We start from the raw sequence: 23836 nt of genomic DNA, 5'->3' as shown, positions 1-23836 counted from the left end.
AAGCATAAGAATGGGGCCTTGCCCTATTAGATGGTTACAAGCTGTAGCATTTGTAAGCTATAGTATATATAGTATAGAAGATTATATCTAGTATATCACAGTATATATAGTGTGCACACACACCCCACACAAAGCTGGAGTATTCAGAAAAGTAGGTAGTAATGCAGGGGGAGAAAAATAGACATGGAATTCGACAAAGATCAAGCAAGAAGCATTCCCCTCCCTATTTTGTTTCTCTTCTTCTTTTATTGATACAATAAAAGAGTAGAGCTAAATAATTCCACTAGATTATAAACTCAGAAGACCAATGTATATGTCTCTCCCAATAGCCTGTGGCCAAGAATGCCCAGAACAGTGTTTTGTATACGGTAAGCCCTGAATTTTGCTGGGTAAAGCAAGCTTGCGGCATTCCCAGCTGTGTCTTATTACTCCTTGGAAGCAAGGCCACTTGGCTTCAAAACCCTACAAAAAAGTTGACCCAGGAGGAACAATGCTGTCAGGTTCCTTCATTGTGATGGGGACCTCAGTCCATAATATGCACTTTCCCCTAACACAGCCATTTATATTGATTTTCCAGATTCTTCTTTGAGTGATGTTACTTTTTGCCAGAACTTTGTGTCTGATTTATTGTTTTGAAAGCATCATGTAATACATATTTATTGAATAAACATGTGAAAGAATGAAATAAACATGCATGCTGTTTTTTAAAAAGAGACTGAAAAACAAGCGCTTTGTATGCTGTTTCATGTTTACATCTAAACAGAGAAACAATTAATTTATCTTACTAAAAAATATGAAGTGAAAAGAAAAGCTCAAACCTTTCAACTACTTCTATGTCAAAGCAGAACCGTTTGTCAATTGAATCTGTCTTTCTTCGGATACAAGATTTTAATTTAAACATTTCTGGTGAGCTGGTAACAAGGCCATTCTGAAACAAGAAGTGGAACACATTATGGACACGATAACAAGGGGACTGAAATTATTAAATACACCATCTAATGTTGCTGAATTAAAATGTTAACTTAGAGGACAGGTTATGTATAAAGGTCACGATCACACCTTGTCCTATAAATACAAAGACGTCTGCCTAAGGTTAACTGCCCAATTATAATACATCAAACTGTTAATTAATAAATTAATTGCATATACATGTTTTATTCAAAAAATTCTGTGACATGCCTGCCTAGTACTCTTCAACACATTGACTTATAATGTTAAATTATACTATAATATACATTTCTTTAGGACTTCAGACTTGGAAATGGTGTGAAATTATAGAGTTACTGTAATGTTACCACTAGAAACACAGAATACTTGTCGGGATACAACGCTGTTGCTCTGAATCAAAATTCCCTAGACTGCTAAGAGATGAGTATCGTTCATGTGTCTTTGTATTAGAGTTATATGGTGTTAAATGATTGCTGGCTCAAAGTCTTAAGACAGCTACCAAAATAATAAAGTTCTAGTATATACTCCCTATAACGCTACTGCTATCATGCATACCACATGATTCCTTTGCTGGTAACCAATTGCTAGTCTGCTACCAAAACTCTTCGGACAGGACCCAATATAGACTCAGTTCATAAGAATTCTCTTCTATACCTGAGACGCCCGGTCAATTTCAAGGGGAATGTTTACCTAATGTCTGGTTAGTCCTATTATCTTGGTTGCAAATCTCACAGATTTATTAACAGAACGTTGGCTTGGTCTATTAGTTATTAGCTCACTGACTGTCACATAAACTGACTTTTGGGCAATATCTTTTCTTACGAAACCTTTAGAGTATAAACTAGGTGTGATTATAGCACTTAACAACTTCTCACGATGGTAGTGATCCATCTAAGGTTTTTTTTTTCAAGTATGTTCTCCTTTATTTTATTTCTCTCAGTTTGAATTACTAGACTCTAATGAATGCCCAAGCACAGTAAGTTTCAGCTTATATATTTGAGTAAATGTCTAAGTTAGATCAACATTTACTTCTGCCACAACCTATACTACAAATTAGCTGAATCACTTACTTTCTACCACCTTTATTTTCCAATCTGTTAAAATAAGGTGGGTCTAAATAATCTGTAGTATAACTCCCAGCTCTAGGATTCTTAGATGATGGCCTCAGTTGTTTAATTCACAAGCTCAATCATTTGCCATATTTATACCCCAACTCACAAAAAGATTATACACTACACATAATACAAGTGCTGCACTCTGCTGCACTTCCTCAAATAAAGTACACTTTGCTCCACACTGTTCACCACCCATGCGAGACATTCAGCGACCAATTTACTTTTGGGGTAAATGAGCATCGATTGATTTCTTCTGAGAAACTTCATTGGCAAGGATTTCAGTAAACAGTACCTAGTGAGCATGGGAAGTAGAGTGCAGGGGCAAACCCAGCCTCCCACAGAGGCCACCTGGGGGAAAGATGCAGACTCCTCGGGCCTGGTCCAGTCCCTGACGGTCTCTGCTGGGCGCTGGCCAACCAACAGCACAAACAACTTTGCTGCCAGGGATGTGAGATGACACCTCAGGCGTCTACCGAAGGATTCCTCCATGTAACTCAAGTGCTTATAAACGTTCCACGGCCAAGGTAAAGGGAAATCCTGACCACTCTTTCCAAGTCATCAAGGTCGCTAAAGTGAGAGAAAACTCTGACTTTTCCATTTTTAAAATTATGTACATGTTTATGAGAAAATCAAGCACATGTGACTTAAATAACAAGCTCAGTTAAAAAAACAAAACAACTCACCATTTTCCCACTGGATTTCATTTCTGAAACGCTCATTGTAAATGTTTTACTTCCCTTATCATATGTACAATAATGTTTAATCCATGTAAAACCAAGTGGTCCTAACATAAGGAAACAAACATTACAGATTAATAAATGATTTATAGCTAAGTCTGTACAGTTTTCAATGATACACAACTGAGTATTTCCATAGACCATGCAGGTTTAGAACATTTACTGTGAGTGAGAAAGGCCAGTATGGAGGGAGAGTGGGCGTAGGGTGGAGTGTTTTTGGAATCAAACAACTTAGCTTTACCTGTAGCTCCAACACTCACTCTGTAAACTCAAGAGTTACTTTAGATCTGAACTCAGGTTATCTCATCTGTAAAAGTGATATACTCATCTCTCAGAGAGATAGGAAGAATGAGAACTGTCTCCTTACTTCTATCTTTGTCCTCTATTCACGACAAACTGCCAGAAATACCCTGCTAAAAATTTAGCCAGGTCATTTTACCCCTTAGTTCCCTCTAGCAGTTTCCCACATCACTCCAAATAAAAACCAAACAGCCTATCACTATGTACAAGACCCCATGTGATCTGGCCCCTCATTATCAATTTCATCTCACGTCTTATTATCTTCGGTCTCATACACTGTGCTCCAGCTACACTGGCCCCCTTGTTGTCCTTAAACACAGCAAATACATTTCTACCCCAGGGCATTTGCACTTGCTGGACTACTTTTCCTTCTGCATGACTTGCACTTTCACTTCCTTCAGGTCTTTTCCTAATGTCATCTTTATAATATGGCCTTTCCTGTGCAGATAACATCACAACATTCCCACCTTGATATTTCTTCTCTCTCTTTTTTGCTTTACTTTCTTCTCAGCAGTTATCACTGTATAAAATATGATCAATTTTACCAATTTATCCTATTTATTTATTGTCTTGCCTCTGCCACTAAACTCTAAGGTTCTGTGACAGCAGGAACATGTAACGTGATGTTCTGCTGACTAGCATATTCTTAATTGCTAGAACAGGACCAGACATACAGCTGTCACTCAATAAATATTTGACAAACGAATGAAGAAATGAGTCACTCATTATTCTCTAAGACTTTATTGACCTTGGAGTTATTTCCTCTTACCACTAATCTGAAAAAAGCAAATTCAATTTACTCCTTAAAACGAAAAAAATTCCCCTATTTATATTAAAAGTTGTATATGAATAATGCTCAACTTTCTTTTCCCCATAAATACTGTGCAAGCCTTTCCTGTAGCACACCATGTCATTGCTCAGTACTCCCCCTAAGGACTTAGATGCTGCTGCTTCTATAGGGTGTAGGGATGCCCTGTGAGTGCAAATTTCCCGTGACCAAGGTGGAACACCTTCAATTTCCCACAGAGAAGCCAATTATCCTGCACCCAAATGCCATAGTGGGCTAGGTGGGTAGAAAATGGAGCTTGCTTGGTATATAGCTTCTCCATCTAGGGTCTCATGCTGCTTAACACCTGTATCTTTCTAGCAACAACTAGGTACAATGTTATTGCTGGCTTGGTTTCATAACCATATATATAAAAGCAAGAAACTGAAATGTAAAAGTGTGCCTCTTGAGACAAGTATTTGAGTCATTTGAATTTTCTTCTGTAATAACAGTGCCCTTAGTGTCATGTTTATCTTTAATACTTAAACCACTCCAGATTTGAAAATTACAGGGTGCAGCTATATACTTTGTAATCACAAAGGATTATTGCAATTAACTTCAATTCTGTTTGGAGACCATTTCACACTATAATATTTAACAATACTTGTTGATAATTCTGTTACATGCAGGATAAAATACTTAAAAGCTTAAAGCTGATTTATGGAAAGTGGCTGGATGAAATCCTTATAGTGACTTTACCACTTAGGAAGCGATTTATGAAGCATTATTAGCTTTAATTTTTAAATAAAGCTGCTACAATGCTCTGATGACATTTCAGACCTAAGATGTTTTTTCCTGCCTCCATCTTAAGTTCAGCATATCATGCATTTAATCTTCAAGTTTGTGGCACCCACATGCTGCTTTATTTAAACTTGCCTGGCACCAGGCCAGGGCAGATGTTCTTAGACAAGCAATTCTGAAGTCCCTAAAAAGAAAGCCTGGGAAAATAAAAATTTATTACAGCTCTAAAGTTGCAAAACAAAACAAATTTAATTATCTTACCCAGTAATCATCTGAGGTTGCTGAGATGATGTTTGTGGAATGGGAGGAAATTCACATTCACTGAACACCTACTAAGCGCTAACATCTTATCTAGGAACTCTTAAAGTCAGACGCTATAAAGAGCATTTCTCATATAAGAAAGCAGAGCCTAAGAGCTACAGCTGGTACTATGTTCTTTTCTTCACCAATAGGGCATGAGATCGGAGTTATTCTTTTGAGAGGAATGATTTCTCAAAAGTTGTTTTAAGATTAAATGAGACAAACATAAATTGCACAGACTAGTAAGGGCTCATGGTAAGCAACGTAGTATTATTATGCACCTCTACCAGTAACAGAGACATTTTACATACCTTCTCTCTAATTCTCGCAACATCATTATGAGACAGGCATAAATAGCCCTCTTTTATAAATGAGGAGACTGAGCTCAGAAAGCTGTTTGCCCGAAAACGCCCAGTTAACAGTTGGCAGGCATAGAATTCCAACATAGTTCTGTCTGAATCTGGAACTCATGCACTTCCTGGCTAAACTGAACTGTACTAGAATGCAATTTAATCTTTGCCTAGAGGGGGATAACGTAAAAAGCACATATCCAGATAAAGTGGAGCTCTGTGCCCAAACTGCAATGATCTGCTTCTACCCCGTTACATCCATCTTCATTTATCACTCAGTTGACAGCTCTGCTATTTACTATTGACCACTGGTCGCTAAGTGCGTGAGTTTGTCTTATGCCTTCCATTACAGAATAAACACCCTGAAGCCATATTATTCATCTCATTCATTCAGGGAGAGCAGGAGCACAATATGTCTTAGTGAACTGCTCAGATTTTCTTACTATAAAGGCTTTCAAAGATTCCAAGTAGAAAGGGGCTTTGCATATTTGTCACTCACATAAAAATAACTCCAATGGCATATAAATCTATTGATTTTTCTTGTTAAATCCCTAGGCAACGGGAAGGTGGAATAACAGTGAATAGGAAAAGAAAGGAGGGAGGGATTATATTGGGGCATGAGAACACTTTTGAAAGCGATGAGTATGTTTATTATGTTGATTGTAGTAACTGTTTCACAGGTGTACAGCACAATTTATCAAACTGTACATTTTAACTATGTGCAATTCATTATATGCCAATCGTACCTCACTAAAGCTATAAAAATAATGCAGGCAGATACAGGGAAAATCAAGATGAAAAGTGTCTTGGGAGCAGGAAGGAAACATCATAAGGGAGGATGCCAAAATAGAGGGGGAGGGGCTGGCCCCTTGGCATAGTGGTTAAAGTTCCACGCACGCCTCTTCAGCGGCCTGGGTTCATGGGTTTGGATCCCGGGTGTGGACCTACTCCACTCATCAGCCGTGCCGTGGAGGTATCTCACATACAAAGTAGAGGAAGATTGGTACAGATGTTAGCTCAGGACCAGTCTTCTTCAAGCACAAAAAAAAAAAAAAAAAAAAGAGGAAGACCGGTAACGGATGTTAGCTGAGGGTGAATATTCCTCACCAAAAAAAAGAAGAGGAATCCGACTGTTAGTGCCTTAAATGCCACGCATGGCTAACGGGCCATCATAGGAGGGGCACAACCAACAAGCATTACAGAGGGATCTGCTGGAAGCTCTGTAGAGAATGGATTGAGGGGAACAAGCCTGGAGGCGGAAAGAAAACAGTTAGAAGGCCATTGCAAGACTGTGGAGATGGAGAGAAAATGCAGGTTTAAAGGTTATCAAGGAGATAAAATGGACAGATGTGACCCCAGGCTACACAGAGTCACTGGAGTTAGAGATTTAACCAAGTTTTGTAAATTAGGAGAGTGAATGGTGTCATTTAGAAAGACAGGAACTGTCAGAGGAAAGATCAGTGCCACAAAGGGCTTTATGATCAGTTGAGACTGACCCAGAGAAGTCAGATATCTTAGAACAAGATACAAACATCAGACAGGTACATAAAACACTGCATTTTGTCTACCCATGCAGGCCCCAAATTATTATAGGATCTATGCTTAGAGTTTGATCCAAATGCCAACAACTGGGGAATGGGTAAGCAAACCATGACACCATCCAATGGATGGACTACCAGGTAGCAACTGTTATGATATATCTGAAGATAATGTACAAGAGAATTCTGCCACCTTCTCTACCACATGCATGTTTGAACGGGCCTCACTACCAACAAATTCTTCCACTCGGTAAAATCTTTTATTGATACAAAATGTGAGCTCCTCTCAATGTACCTTCACACTGAGGCTCTCAAATCTGAAATAATTACTCAGTATTCAAAAATTTGCTTATAGTCCTGACTCAAATCCATATACCCCGTATATGACCAAAGAATTGGTCATTTTTTTATGACATTGTGGTGAAAGCTATTTATTACACTCTAACTATAGATTAGATAGGCAGGTCATTAGATTTATCATTTTAACATCTGAAAACAGCAGACTGGTCAAAATAGATAGTTATGAGAGAGAAAATCCTGGAACCCAGATCTCCTCAGCCAGCAGCCCTCTACCTTCTAGTCCATGTAGTAATAAATGCCTGCCAAGTCTGTTGGATGAAAATGTTCTTTGCTTGTATACTACTATCCAATAGATGAGCATCGCCTGAGCATGGGGTCACATACAAAAATGTATTAGCATTTTTGTGATCGTGCTGCATTATGTCAAAATAATTCACAGCCAATCCAATGTCTCCAGCTTCTGCATCTCAAACCTTTTAACTGTTATAATCTTACTAACCAAAACAACTTCATTCATCTATTGTCTACCAACAGGCAGACTTCAGAGCAGTGCTACCCGACGTGGTTTATGAGTCCCAATACCGGAGAAAAAGTGAAGAAAGTTAGAATATGCATTTGAAAACTTCTACAGCAATTTGACATTACTGCAAAATCCAAGCTCATGATTTTGTACTTTACAAAGACATTGGTCCATGATGGATTGGAAATGAAAAAACCTGTTCCTTCACCACAAACAGTATGAGAATGGTGCTTTAGAGCACATCTGGTTTGAAACAGAGTTAATTTAGTCCGACTGGTTCCACTTAATGACAAGTATCACTCAGAAAGGACCCTAGTTATACAAGTTTGAATGGCTTTTTATTATTTATTGTGAGAAAAACTTCCTCAGTATGAGGCAATTATAATAGTGCTCTGTTAGGTCTGATGCTTATTTCCTAACCTCAGGAAGTAAAGCATGTCAATTTGACATTACATAATTGCCAATTTTACTCCTGAAAACCGATGAAACACAGAATTAAATGAAATAATGCTGCTGAAGGGGAAAACTATTATCATAGTCACCAGGATGATTCATCCTGATAAAGGCTTTGATTTTCAATTTTCCAGGAAACTTTAAATTGATATTAGATATCACAATTGAATTCTAAAACTGAACTCACGGTGCCATATCATCAGTGAAGTTTGTAAGTTCCAAGTTCAATAATATACCACTTAGAGATCTTGACAGCGTAATGTGGAAAAACTTCCTCACTTTGGTGGTGGTGGAGACAGAGCAGGCTAAATATGATAAAGCTGTAAGGAATTTCTGTCTTCCTACTTGAAGGGAAAAACGCTAATCAAGTGACATTTTACAGAAGCAGAATGTTAACCATAAGAGACATTAAGTTACGTCATCGTGACTCACGTTTCTCTTGGACATACAGATAGCCTTCCATCGTCCATTGGCTGGGTGGTCTGTAATCCTGGTTGGCAGATTTCATCCTTTGCATCAACCGCTCTACCTCTTGTCGAGTACTTTCAAAATTATTCCTTGTCTTAAGTAAACAGAAACAACAATTTCATCCATGGTGTCCTATCGGTTTTGAGGAACCTCCAGCCTAAAGTTTTCCAAACTACAAATGGCGCAAAGGATAACCCGGATTCTTTCAGCACGCTTCACCACATCCATGACCCTCTCTGTTGAGTTCTCTCGTCTGACTTTGAATGCTTTAGTGAAACTTTTCTGAATGACCTTCTGCGTGTTTGTCTCTGAATCTTGTGTGTGTGTGTGTCTTTCTTCCTCTTTCCCACTCTAAAATTATTATTTAGAGGGCAAATTAGAGCATTTAAGAATATGTAATACCTATTAAGTAGAGTTTTATATTCATTAACACCTAAGGTAAAAAAGCAGGTAAACAGGGACTTAGAATTCTTGGGGTTGGGGGTAAAAACAAATCAAATTCACATACTTTTGATATATGTGGCACTTATTAAGAAAATAGTTCATTGTCCTTATTCCAAATACTTTTTTGAAGAAACATTCCTTAGCTTGGTTTCCAGAAATCCTAATATAATTATCAAGAGATCAGTGTATAAATTAACTCATAAAAATGAGTAGGTTTCCAAGTTCTAACTTCTATTGCAAGAAACAGTTTACTCACATTACAGTAAGTTTACTTCAGGGAAGACACAGAAAGCATAATGCTTTTCTCCATGAAATTTTCTTTTGCATTCAGGCCACATTATCTCAACAATACGTGTTTGGAAACATAAAAATCTTCACCACCTAACTCTAAGATTTTGTTATGGCTCATAATAAAAGAACTGGATCTTTTCAGTAAGTCAGTTAAATTTTAATTGCCATGTTTGCTACTTTTCTCTTTTAAAGATAAAAATCAGATTTTTTTCCCAATTCTTTACCCCTCTCCTGTTCTTGAATCCCAGGAATCATATTATAATTGCTTTTAATATGGAAATAAATCATAAAAATACTTTGGCTTTTATAATTTTCCCTTTTAATATTTACTAAAAAAGCCCAAATGCATTCCATATTGGAAAACAATGGAAGGAATTGCATGTAAAATCGATTCTGCTAGAAAATCTAGGTTAAATAAAAAGCTAAAACTCAAAACACAGTAGAATAAATCCAATTATATATTTCTCATGGGACATTCTGTAGTTCTCTTTACTTACGTCTCCACAACAGCAAGAATCAGATAAGTAATGAAAGACAAGCTTTTTATAGAAAATGAAGTGAAGGCTTTCCAAATTATTTTAGCTACAGAGTACTAGACAGTTAGGATTTCAGAAATAACTTTTCATTTATACAAAACCCTCAGCAATTAGGACTTCATTATTTGTCAGGTTTGACAATGCAAAAATGGATTGGCTAAATTTTTCTTTTTTTTTTAATAAAAGTGGTACTCAGTACCTGCATGCAAATCAGAATTTGTATAACTATGAAATCAGGTATTAAAAAAATCATTTAGACAGCTTTACAAAATAAATCCTTACATAAATAGACAGGATGTTTGTAAATAATTCTCACTTAAGCTTTAAAATAGCTATTTTTAATGCTTCAAAACCATGTTCAAATTTATTATTTGAAAGTAATAAATATCAGATATATTGTATACAATTTCAGATAGGGATGGCATCTTAGAGTGCTAAAGTACAATGCCTTCATTTCACAGATATAGAAATGCTGTCCTCTCAGAAAATAAGACTTATCGAAGATCACCCAGTGAATTAATGAGACCACTAGATAAAGACAAAAGCTGCCAAACTTACAAGCGTCTATACCTCAGTAATATTTATTTTCATGAAATTTGCTAGTATAAATTTTTCTAACATGAAATTAGCTCATTCCTGGTGTACTTTCAACCAGCAGCTAGAAAAAATTTTTTAATAAATGTATAATGTGGCTGTTCTAAATCAGTGAAGTTTTACTGTACTTAGATAAGTTTTTGAAAGACTGCCAGCTTTGGCTGGGTTCTAACTTGGTTCCCCTGTGATCACCTGATTCATTAAGGAGAGGCGGTGAGAACGGGTATAGCCTTACATTCTGCAAGTTGAATTGCAGCTGTTGCTTATACGGTGCAAATTCCTGGGCGAGTTCATATCCCTCGTGGTAAAAAGTAAATAAACCTTGAAGGAAGGACAAAAGCTGCAAAAATAAAGAGATAAGAAAGAAACCATGAAAACATATCTTAAAAAAATGATGATCATCAAATATAATAAATTGGAGAAATTTCACTCTAATTCCTCAAGCTAATAAATTTTCAATCTTTTTGTTCGGCAAGGCAGGCACTAGAATTACAGATGTGAAACAGAAACCACAAAAGCTAATTGTAGTTCCTTTTTGGTCGACAGTGACTTAATTTTTGAGTCTTGTCATGGGCAGCTGTCATGTGAACTACGCTAACATTCAAATGCATCGAAGGAATATCCAGGAGAGGCCATTAGCGGGGATAAAGACCAAAGTGACATAGGTCCTACCCTTGAAGAGCTTCCAGCCAAAACAGGAAGGTAAAACATGTGCAGATGTGAGGAAGACTAAACCAGCAAATTGGAGCTAAGTGCCCAAGGGAAGGAATAAAGATTTGGCCAGATGAAATTACGGGAAATATCACAAGGTGGCACTGCTGATGTGGGTACCGAATAGACTACATTTTAGCAAGTAGTCGGAAGAACTCAAAACAAAGGAAAGAGTTGAGCAAAACCCTGGAGCTGGATACACACCTTTCATGTAAGAGAATAAAATCTTCTTTAGGAAATCACAATTTCTGTGATCCTAAGCCTTCTAATCCTAAATTCATACGTGCTTATTTATTATGTTCTTATTAGTAAAGAAAGAGTAGCTCTCCAGGGAGTTACAGGAAACAGTTGTTTCTATGGAATCAGATATAACTGAAAAATAATTTACTCACATCTTTTCATTTAATTCACTGAGATTTTATTCCACAGACTTGTCCACCAATTTGATCTCTTCGTAAAATAAAGTTAGAAAATCTTTTTTGAGAAGTGGCTAATGTTTTTGTAAGTCAACCAGCATAATATGTCTGCAAGCTATTATTTTAAGTTAAAGAAGAAACACAGTTTGAAACCATTTTCATATGAGAATAACATCTTGTTACGTTCTCTGTGTGGGGAAGCAGAGGGATCCTTCTAGGCATCAACTGGTACGTGTGTTACGATTCCCAACAGATAGATAAGTAGCGGTTCTATCTGAAAACAACGACCTAATGCTTTTCTTCCTATAACAAGTCAACTTCTTACAAAACTATGTTCATTTCAGAAAGCATATAGGTACTTTCAAAAATTGGTTTTAAGTTGTTTTATATATGTGTGTGTGTGTGTACATGTATGTGTATATAGATAGATAGATAGATAGATTTGTGTGTGTGTGCGTGTGGGAGGAAGATTGGCCCTGAGCTAACATCTGTGCTGATCTTCCTCCATTTATGTGGGAGGAAACCACAGCATGACTTGACAAGCAGTGCTAGGTCTGCATCCAGAATCCTAACATACGAACCCCAGGCCGCTGAAGTGGAGCGGGCGAACTCAATCACTACGCCACTGCGCTGGGCCCAAGTTGTTATATTTCAAAGACTTTCCTTCTCTTGGTTAACAGTTTGTGATGCGACAAAATGTAAATTTTAGAATTATTTTACACTGTCAACTTTATATCAATTGATAATTATTACCAAAACTAAATATTCAATAGATGATCCTCTACTAAAGTGATGCTATATTTGTCAAATTGCACAATAATTGAAAATATATAGTCTGCATATATTGTGGTCTGATTAAAAACAAATGTATCTTAAAATAGAATTAAAAAATATCTTTAATTAATTGGGGCTTGGATATGTGGATTTAGAGGTTTTCAGAGACAAACTAAGAAAATACTTTTGAAGTATATAGACAACACTAGTTTTCTAAATATCCGAATAATAGTTTATGAAATTGTTATAAGCACTGTTTCATGTTTTGTGTGGTTTTTTTTTTGGAGGAAGATTAGCCCTGAGCTAACATCTGCTGCCAATCCTCCTCTTTTTGCTGAGGAAGACTGGCCCTGAGCTAACATGCATCCCCATCTTCCTCTACTTTATATGTGGGACGCCTGCCACATCATGGCTTGATAAGTGGTGCGTACGTCCCACCTGGGAACTGAACCGGCGAACCCCGGGCAGCTGAAGCAGAACGTGTGAACTTAACTCCTGCGCCACCAGGCCGGCCCCTGTTTCATGTTTTAATGTCTACAATTAGTCCACAATTAAACTGTCTTATTATGAACTGGATGCCATACAAGGAAGATGCTACTCTAATATCATCCTAAGTACAAAGAATTTAATTAAACTTATAAAGAAGATACATAGAATATCTGTAATAAATCTTTCTATAAAACACTCAATTCCCTGAGATCCATCTAAATAAATGAATCTATTGGCATCTGTTAGCAGAATTCAGATTCACTTAGCAGCAGACAAATACATTTTAATCTCACAGTGCATGCTGAGCACCCACTAGGGAAAGTACAATTCTTTGCAAGGTACGGAAAAATTATATACAAAGAACCACCCACCTTTTCCTTTTGTTCCACATCGACTTTGGAAGCAGCTTTTGGGAAAGTTTAACAAAGACAGCATGTATGAAATAACTGCCTCTAGATGGTAGCAAAGTTAAACATTTTTTACGTGTAAATACTCTTCATTTTATCCTCATGATGCTAAATTAAGGGAACTTAATAGGACAGCCTGAAAATCTTTAAGAATTGCATTTCCCATGTGTCATTTTCTTTGTTCAATCTGCCTGAGTGGGTGGCATGATATGGACAAGACAACTGGCTCAGCCTGCCTTAAAGTGAGCCTGACCTTTAAAATAATAACAATAACAACAAGAACAACTGCAAACTACTAGATAGACAGATTAGGTTTTAGCATTAATAAAGTCACTTATATCATCAGGAAAAATTTATAACATTTTATTATTCCCAAGGGTTTTAGAATCAAATTACTATTTGTCACTCCAATAATCTGACCAAATGTAAAAACTGATACTGCATTTATAAATAAGTAATCATTTAGCAAAACTCATTACAAGTTAGCAAAGGAACAAATATTCATAATTTCTTAGCCCATTAACCACCAGATTTCAAGCCTTAAGGGCCCACAGTTACCAGTGATACTGTGAACGGCAGAGAAAAGTGAGAAAAGGAGTTTAAGCTAGCATGGGAGTGAGAGGAGGAACCCCAAAGCAATCGATGCACTAATTCCAGGACTGTTCCCAAACTGAAGAGAACAACTGAAATGTAAAGGCTCTTTCAATGATGTGATTCATTCCTTATCTCCTAAGAACTTAGTCTCTGAAACTCCTAAAAAACCTACTAGAACTAGTAAATCTATAAAAATACTAGAACTAATAAATAAGTTCAACAGGGTTGCAGGATACAAGATCAACTGTATTTCTATACACTTGCAATGAACTTTCTGAAAACGAAATCAACAATTCCATTTACAATAGCTGCAAAAAGAATAAAATTCTTAGGAGTACATTTTTTAAAAAGTAAAAAATGTACAATTTGAAAAGTACAAAACATTGTTTAAAGAAATAAAGAAGGTCCAAATAAAAGAAAGATATTTCAAGTTCATGGATTGGAAAAATTAATATTGTTAAGTTGGCAATACTCTCCAAATTGATTGCAGATTCAATGCAGTCCCTATCAGAAGCCCAGCTGACCTCTTTACAATAATTGACAAGCTGATTCAAACGGAATTACAAGGGGGCCAAACCAGTCAAAACAATCTTGAAAAAGAACAAAGGAGTTAAAGCCACACTTCTTGATTTCAAAATTTAATACAAAGCAACAGCAATCAACACTGCATGATACTGCCACGAGGATAGACATACAAACAATGGAAGAGAACTGAGAGTCTAGAAATAAACCCCTACTTCTACAGTCAACTTATGCTCAACAAAGGTGCCAAGACCACACAATGGGGAAAGAATAGTCTTTTCAACAAACGATTCTTGGAGCACTGGATAGCCACATGTAAACGAATGAAGTTAGAGCACTACTTCACACCATAAACAAAAATTAACTAACTATGGGTGAATTTTATGGTATGTGATTTACATCCCAATAAGGCTGTTTTTAAAAAAATAAACCTCGCTCCATACCCAGAGCACCATAATGCACTAAAAGACATCAAAGTCTTATGTAGACCTCTACATTTGGCCACTGGACACCCCTAAGAAGATTGTGAAAGTGGGGCAAAGACATCAGTTTTGACACTGTGCAAGGGTCCGGCCTATGAATTAAACCTGTAGCCTTTGCCATTCCTTATTTGGAGGAAACTTAGAGAGAAACATCTGAAAGGATAGCCTCGAAATGACTATACAGTGCTTTAATTGCAATGCATAGAGGTTCAGAGGAGTTTATTGAATGGAAATGAGTATCAAAATCTAACCAAATGAATGAGAAAATTGAAGAGAAAAGAGAGCCAAGGATGGAAAGTAGCCAGTCAACTGTGGCTTGGGGTGGACAACTTTTAACAGAGGATGATGAAAGAAGGAGAGAAGAATAAATGAATGAATAGACAGATAGGTGTATCGATTCAATTACTTTTAAAAAGCCAAAACTTTCTGAAGTCACGGCTGTATATTGCTCCAGCAGTGAAGAATCACTCAAGTTCTTGAAGGCGAATTTCCAAGCCTGCAAGGGGATGGAATTCAGACGAAGTGGCTGGAGGTAGGTTCTGTGGTAAAGTAACAGAAGCAATGAAGAAGCTCATCTTTTCGGCTCAGTAAGAATGAAGAAAGTAAGGCAGTCAGCAAGATGATTAAGGTCCTGCAGAAGCTACATTGAGACCAGGTGTTTCCAACATTGATTTCTAAAATAAAATTCAAGGCAATGAGTCAGCCAAACAAATAGAACGTATTTTTCTTACTTTTCCAAAATTCCATTCACTATTTAACTGCTACTGCAAATTTCAGATTTTCAAGAACAGTATCTAGAACTAAATCCAAGGACCAATAGAGATTTTATTTTCAGATACATGACCCGAGGAGAGCTTTACTGTTTCACTTCTGGAGAATGATTTTGGTTAGGTTTTCAGTAGCAGAGAAATTTAACCTTTACTCCTACAGAGTTTAAAAAAAAAAAAAATGACTTTTATTTGCTCCCTTTGATTTACCTTAAGTTAAATTTTCTATATTAAAGCTAAGCAAACACATTGAAAAAAAACACAAAAAGGTTTAACTTTCAAGACCTGCAGGTTTATATACTACCTGAGAGACTTTTTTAACTTAGCAAGTAGCTATTATTTAGTCTCGAAATTATTCAAACTTCTTTAGAGAACCCAAAAAGTATTTTATACTATACTTTATGATATAATAAGCTAAAGAGCTAAAGCATATTAAGCAATTTAACAGAAATTTTCTTCAGGAAATAATTTAAAATTAAATTTAGCAGACCTAAGGAAAGAGTATCAAAAGCAGTGTATTTTAGGTTATATACAATGGCTTATTTTCGTTTTCCATATTACTTTTAAACATAATATAAAAATACAATCTAAAAAGAATATTCTAATATTAAAATGCTCTTACAGAATTTAGATGTCTATTTAGAAGCATGTTAAAATTAAAAATGCGTTTTTGAAAAGCTACCTCTGACTCTGAAGCCACGCTAATAAACGAATTCATCAATACTGTTTTCATATCTAGGGAAAATAGTCCACGTGAAAGCTCATACTAGCTGATACCTTACTGATGCTAATGACACACGTGCCCCTTTCTCTGCGCATTACCTACACTGGTTGAGCCACACCACAACCCTGGGAACTACATACAATTTTTATCCCCAATTTACAGATAGAGACCTGAGGCACACAGAGTTTGAAAAACATGCCAAATTTGCACGGCTAGGAGATTGGAGACAGATTCCATCTTACTGCCAATCAGTTAGCCATTATACTTCTCTGTCTCTACATGGAAAGTGGCCAGACAACTGCGGCCTGGGGAAATAACTTTTAAAGTAGGATGATCCAAGAAGGATGGAAGAACAAATAAATGAACGGGCAGATCTGTGCATTGATTCAATTACCTTTACCAAAGTAAAGGTCAACCTTTTATTTTCTTCTTCTAATTTTAAGGAATTTAAATAGCTTTACGATAAAATTTGCTAGGGTCATCCATTTTGTTTGGTCAGAGCAAGTATTACAAAGGACTAATTTTGGTAGTTAAGTAGCCATTGAGGTAGTAAGTGCGACTGTACAGCAACTTCAGATTTGGGTTCTGGATTCCTGGCTATCCCCCTCTTTAGGTTTGTGACCTCAGGCAACTAACATTCTTTCTGTGACTTAACTTCCTCATCTGGAAGGACAATAATTACCTAATAATAAAGCCACTGGGGGGTTTATGTGAGGCAATGCAGAGAAAACACATAGCACATAATAGTTGCTCACAACACATTAGTCCCAACTAAATATGCTCAAAAGATGTAATCAAAACATACCCAAACTGCAGTCGAATGAACCATAAGGGAGTCAAGTCATAAAAAGATTCTTTCAGTTTTCTGAGCCACAAACCTTCATGTACCACAATATGCTTCTGATACACTAGGACTCAGCTCTCTTATGCACGCTGTCCACATTCAGTGTACTTCTTAAACTTTTTCTCCTAATCATCAAACCTCTCGTAAGTCCAGGCAACCCTGAGAAGTAGGAGGATCTTAACAATCAGAAGTCAGAGAAGATTATGCTTCTGCCCCATTTTTTCCCCCATTACAGACCGGGACTCCTGTATTTTGTTGGCAAATACAAAAGGATGCAGTCTCCCGCTACTTGACAGAAACATTAATGTGAACCACACGTGAAAATCAACGTGAAATTTTAAATTTATTAGTAAGCACATAAAAAAAATTTTAAACTAAGCGAAATTTAATATTTTATTGAATATACCCAAATATTATTTCAATATGCAATCAATATAAAGAGGTTTTAAAGAGATATTTTACATGCTTTTTTTCCACACTAAGCCTTTGCAATCTAGTACGTATTTCACACTTCCAGCACATCCTAATCTAGACTAGCCTCAAGTCAAGTGCTCAATAGCTATTGTGGGTAATTGCGACGACACTGGATGGTGCAGGTCTAGAAATCACCAGTTAGCTACAATTACTTTCCATATAAAATATGATAAATGAAAAAAGAAAAAGGCCATTAAAACTGTATAGCTGATGAAGAATTGTATTTAAAAAGCTGATTTTCTGTATACTTAATGACATAGTTAATTTATGAAAAAATATGTAAATATTCCCTCTTTTTCCTACAATATATATTAGACCCAGGTTTTCCTTGGACAAACAACACTGCAGGAATGTTTACTCCTAATGTCACTTGAATATTCTGTGGAAATTTTATCGCAAGTACTAAGATCTTCATATTAATTGAAAGATTGTAAAGTTATCTCAAATGCACCATCATAAAGTAGGAAGGATATTTAATACCAATCAGCAGCCCCCATTTATATCTTCTACCTGATATCTCACAATCTTTATGAGATCGGTTCCATCCCTAAGGCATTTTGCTCTACTCTCATGCTTATTTGTTAAATAAATCTGGGCTAAAACTAGAGGAGACTGCTCGATTTCTGCTATATGAAACGGTAATGCAACAGGAATTGGATTTCTGCAGAATAAAAACCACAAAGATATTAAAACGTCCTCCTCTGTTTTTACGTTTATAGCTCTTGGGAGCTCTGTTTTTGAAATTTTAAAAACTTTTTTCCTCCAAATTAATTTGTAAATCCATAACCTAAAGAGCAACATGCCCATGTTTCATTGCTCCCATTCCTATTCTTCTCATTACTGAAATGGAAATTAAGGAGAACCCCATGGATGAGACTTTGTGGCTAGAAATGAGAATGAGACTAAACTGACGGTACTATTTAGTTTGGCCAGACATTCTAATAGGAAAAATACAGCAGCCAAGAAAATATTTTGGGAGAAGGACAAATTTTACATCAATTTTGATTGTGGTGTCACAAGAAAGGCACGCATTACAGAAGACTTATCAGGCCATCCCAGTTTGGGATACGGTAGAGGGAAGAAAGTAAACACACTTCAATTGAAGGACGGTTTCCACTTCTCTACATGCATTATCACAGAAATTCATAAATTCTTATCACTCCTTCTGTCACTTGTGAACAAATAATTTTACAGTCTTCTCCTTCTATGCCTGATATCATCTTACTGAATGGTCTAGTTCACTGTTCCCAGACAGGACGGGTTATAAAAGAGGCTTAGATGCGGAAATAGGCTACCTGCATGCCCTTCCAGAAGAGAAGAGGTATTACAGATGTGAAAGGACCATTCCAGGTACAAGGAAGACCAGCATAGCAGATGAACACAGTATCTGAAGGGAATGGGAACAGGCATGAAGGAAACCATCAGAATTAATGAGGGTACTCTACCAGTTTAGCATCAAGAAGGGACAAAATTCAGAAATCCCAAGAGGCAGGCCCTAAGGAGGAAGTTTGCCAGCAAGCAGAGAGGCTTCAAAGACCATGGTAGGATCCGGAGGCAGGACTTAGTCCATGAGAAGGCGAGCAGGAATTTTAAGTATTGGTCATCCTCCTAGAATATGAGTTGTTAGGCTGACCAGTTGTCCATGAACCCCAGATCAGCTTCAGAAGGCCCCCAAAATAAGTTAAATCAGATCCTCAAACTGTCTACTAAATATGAGGTTACCAATTCATTCTAAGGGGTGTAAGTTTAAGGACTTGGCTATTTGGCAAATAGAACTTGGAGTCAAGACTGTTATCCCAAATCAAAGGTGAAAGTCACATCCCTGAGCCTGCATTGTGGCCTCCAGTTCCTTACATTCCCTCTAGCTGAACAGCTGGTCTTAGAAAGTTGCCAAGTGCCCAGTTTACAGGAGAGAGTCAGGTGGCTCCAGCTGAAGGCAGCAGAGTGAAGCAGAGGTGCTGGGAGCCAGGCAGGGACAGGGACTGACAACACTTCCCAGGCTCCTTTCTGTCTCCGTTTCCTATCATCTTTAGGGAATCGCTGATGGGTTTCCATCAGGAAATGAATTCTGTCAAATATATTTTAAAATGGTCTTCCCTTCTCTTCTCCCCATCACTTCCACTAAAACAGGAACAGGGTATTTTATTTCTTATGATAAATAGATTTTTTTTCTTTTACAAATTGACATAGGAAGAAATGTATGGCTTACATTATATTTTTAATAACGTGCAATTTACTATCGCTGTCCTCTCATCTCACGGGAATTGAGCATTATATATTAACAGAAGATTATCTTGATTATAGAACTTACCTTTATTCATCACAGATGATGCCTCATGAAGATGTCTACTCAGGCAATATGGTAACGTATTAGGGTATTACTTGGGGAAAAAAATGCTAAGAAAATGAAGTCAGCTTATAAAGACCAGCCACCTGTTCTTTTCTGTAATGCAGTTTACATTAGGGAATCCATTACTTCTACTCTGACTTAGGAAAATAAATGACTTCATTGGAAAATCAGGCAGGTCCTAGCCTTACAAAAAAGCAAGTGGAACAAAGGGAGAAATACAGCCTGATGTTTTCTCCCTTCACCTCAAGGTTGGGTAAATGGGTCACTTTAGTGGCGAGGTGTATACACTGAAGTATATGTAATGTACCTGCTTTAATTTTTTTTAAAAAAAAATTAAACTATTTTTTAGAACAGTTTTAGGTTTACAGAAAAATTGAACAGAAATTATAAATTGAGTTCCTATATACCCCTTTAGCCCCTACACACACGGTTTCCCCCATTATTAACATCTTGCATTAGTGTGGTATATTTGTTGTAAATCATTACCCAACACTGACACATTATTATTAATTAAAGACTATAGTTTACACTGGGATCCACTCTTGGCGTTGTACATTCCATGGGTTTTGAGAAATACATGACGTGTCTCCACCATTAGAGTACCATATAGTTTCACTGCCCTAAATGTGCCCTGTGCTCCACCTATTCACCCTCCCCCACTCCTCCCTCTTCTATTTTTAAAAATCATAATTTTCAGCAGAAAAACACTATGAGGTTTTTTTTTTTCATAGAATGTATTGGAACTACTATTTTACAGGAAACCTAAAACTTACCGGTTCAACAAATTCAAACTTCTTTTTTTCTTGAACCTCTTGAATTTTAAAGACATATTCTAGTGATGCTTCATAGAAGTTTTGATGTTCTCGGTCAATCTGTGTATCTGCCTAAAGAGCACAAAAAGGCAAACCATGACACAGGAAATAATTATTGATGGTTCTGTGCTAGAGAGGGATTCAAATCTTCTTTTACTCTCAAATCTTTAAAAATAAGTCCTGCAAAGAGTTTTAATATAGCAATTATTATGTCCTGGGAATACAGAGACTGGGAAAACACAGTCCTTGCCCACAAGACCTTATCGTGTATGGCATGGGAGGGGAAAAGAAAAACCTCACAGAGTAAGTTGACAACATTCAGTACATTTTAAAAAGTACAGTCATGCGCCGCATAACAACATTTTGCTCAATGACAGACCATATATACAGCGGTGGTCCCATAAGATTACTACCATACAGCCTAGGTGTGTGGTAGGCTATACCACCTAGGTTTGTGTAAGTACACTCTGTGATCACACAATGACAAAATTGTCTCACAACACATTTCTCAGGACATATCCCCCTCGTTAAGCGATGTATGACTATTATAAAAGAGATATATAAATGTATATGGAAATCTATGGGGTCATAGAAAAAGAGACTAAGTTCTGGGATAAAATGGTGGTGGTTTGAGTTGTATCTAAGGATGAACACCTGGCAGCGAACAGTCAAAGAGAAAAAAGGGGTCACTCATGAAAGAGTAAAAAGGCATGAAAGTGTCTGACAGAGTTTGGCTACACAGCAAATAAGTGGAGGAAAGGAGGCAGAAGTAAGGTTGGCATCACATGATAAAAGATCGTGAACACTGCATAACAAATTCAGGTTTTAATTAAGGAAGAATCATCTGTGAATATTAAGCAGCAGAATCACAGCATTAGGAAAACTCTTAGAATGATAATACTGGTAGCAGAGCCAAAAACAGTCCAAGAACCATTGAATGGAGCATGAACCTAACGAATCATGCTCCACCAATGTCATACACGCTTATTCTTTATGACTACCATAAGGTTCTATTGATAAAGTGTGGGAAAAGGGTTATGAGATAATTTCACTTTCTTTTTGACGTTGCCTCTCTCCCCTCTTCTATGCCCACTGTCACACTCAGATGCTCTCTTTAAAACTGACTTTGGTTTCATAGAGAGTCATGATTTTACTTTCCTTGCCCAGATTCACATCCTCACTGCCAGCTGAGATTACTACAAGCGGATGAAAACAATGGACTCTCCTGAATACTAAGTATCCGCCAACAACAATTTGGGAATAGAAAATTGCTTTGGAGCCATTTTACAATGATAATTTCACAAACAAAAGCCCAAAGGGAAAAAAAAAAAAAAAAAGATAAAATTAGGTTTGCTGACTTGGCCATCATAGCATCTTAAAACTTCACTTAAAACATCTTTAAAAATAATTATATATACTTCCTACATACCACGGCATTTATTTATATAATTAAAAATAACCCAATATATTATAAGCAACTTTCCAGGGATTTTTAAAGTTGAGAATTCCAAGTTTCTAGACTAACATATGAGAAGAACACATAAATCAGGTAGAAAATTTGGACCAGAAGATTCTTAGCTCCCAAAGATTGTTTAGGAAACAGAGACATTCCATCAAAAAGAAAATCAGTATTCCGCTCAAATCATATATATTTTCTTCTTCCCACTGCTTAGAAGAACACACTATTTATAGAGCAAATGGTAAGGAGGTATAGGTGGCAGTATGCTAATAAATGTTTAGCAACTGGCTCTCTGGGGGGGAGAAAGCCTGATTTGCAGTATTTGCTGGTTTCTGTGGTAGAAATATTTCCAAAATAGCCAGTTCCAAATGACAAACCCAATATCACTGAACGTGGAAGTTAGAGATGAGAAAATCAGCTCTCCAAGAGAAAGCCCTAGTACATCACTGGGTGTAAAGGATGCAAGAATATTTTCAGTCTCAGAGATAACATTCTATTCCACAAGTTATTTCTGAAGCTTTTGTTTATTTTAAAAGATAATGTCATTGGTTGTGTTGTCTGGCACATGGAAACAAACTAGAATTTTCAAGCACCTTTAGAGCCTAAAATGATTATTTCTAATCAACCAAGTTGTGCAGAAAAGAGCAAGCACAGCAGGCACGAATGCTATCCACCGAAAGGCCTGCTTACGAGGTTGGCTCTTGGCTGGCAGCTGGGAGTGTGGATTTCGGGAGAGTTCCCACCACCCTAACTGATGAGAGGAACTCACTCTGCCAAAACCATATTGTTTATGGAAACAATACGGTTTATTTTAACACCTGCTTTCCTTCTGGGAGTCTGGAATCTGGGTACATGACAAGCAGAGGGTGCCTATGTGATCAGCCCCCACTAAAAACTACGGGCACGCAGTCTATATCAAGTTTCTAATAGACAACATTTCACACATGTTGTCACAGCCCATTTCCGGGGGAATTAAGCCTGTCCTGTGTGTCTCCACTAGGAGACGACTCTTTGAAGCTTTTGCCTGGTTTCCCTCAGACTTCACCCTATGCATTCTTCGATTTTTCTTTATATCATTTCACTGTAATAAATCATAGCTATGAGGCCTCCTAGCAAATCACCAAACCTGGAGGTGGTCTTGGGGACCCTTAACTTTTGAGTATTAAGTCATTTCCTCAGAAACTTATTTGTCATGGACAATCTCACCTCATCAAAGTGGGGGGAGGGAACCAAAGAAGAATAAAAGAGAAATAATGACTCTTGCCATTTGCCAGTTATAGATATTTTCCATCACTTCCAATCTAGGCAACTGCATTCGATATACCAAATCCACTTTGAAAGATCATCTAGAATGTACAGTGCTTAAAGAAAACAACAACTTAATTCCTTTTCAGTACAAGATTTAGAAAGACATTCTTTTACTTGAGATGAATCTCTTTAGTCCTTAAGCTCACAGTGTGTGGTTCACTAGCAGACTTGCTTATATACCCACTAGCAACTGTTGCTATGTATTTTGTACTGGAAAAGTAAGATAACCATATAATTTATTT

At 37.0% G+C, this 23836-nt stretch overlaps 1 protein-coding gene across 2 annotated transcripts in view; it reads right to left on the bottom strand.

Annotated features, from left to right (window-relative positions):
- The window catches only part of ARHGAP42 (Rho GTPase activating protein 42), a 262092-nt gene that overhangs the window by 41768 nt on the left and 196488 nt on the right, over positions 1–23836 (bottom strand). For both annotated transcript variants that reach the window (XM_046637528.1, XM_046637529.1), the window contains exons 6-10: positions 20789–20899; positions 10697–10801; positions 8561–8690; positions 2747–2847; positions 819–928 (exon numbers count right to left, since the gene is read on the bottom strand). In XM_046637528.1, the coding sequence (XP_046493484.1) occupies positions 819–928; positions 2747–2847; positions 8561–8690; positions 10697–10801; positions 20789–20899 (557 nt within the window). The remainder of the gene's footprint in view (positions 1–818; positions 929–2746; positions 2848–8560; positions 8691–10696; positions 10802–20788; positions 20900–23836) is intronic.

This window comes from Equus quagga, chromosome 14 (genome assembly GCF_021613505.1).
Source record: "Equus quagga isolate Etosha38 chromosome 14, UCLA_HA_Equagga_1.0, whole genome shotgun sequence".
NCBI lineage: Eukaryota > Metazoa > Chordata > Mammalia > Perissodactyla > Equidae > Equus > Equus quagga.
The sequence above is the reverse complement of the archived record's forward strand: the minus strand, read 5'-3'. Positions and strand labels throughout refer to the sequence as shown.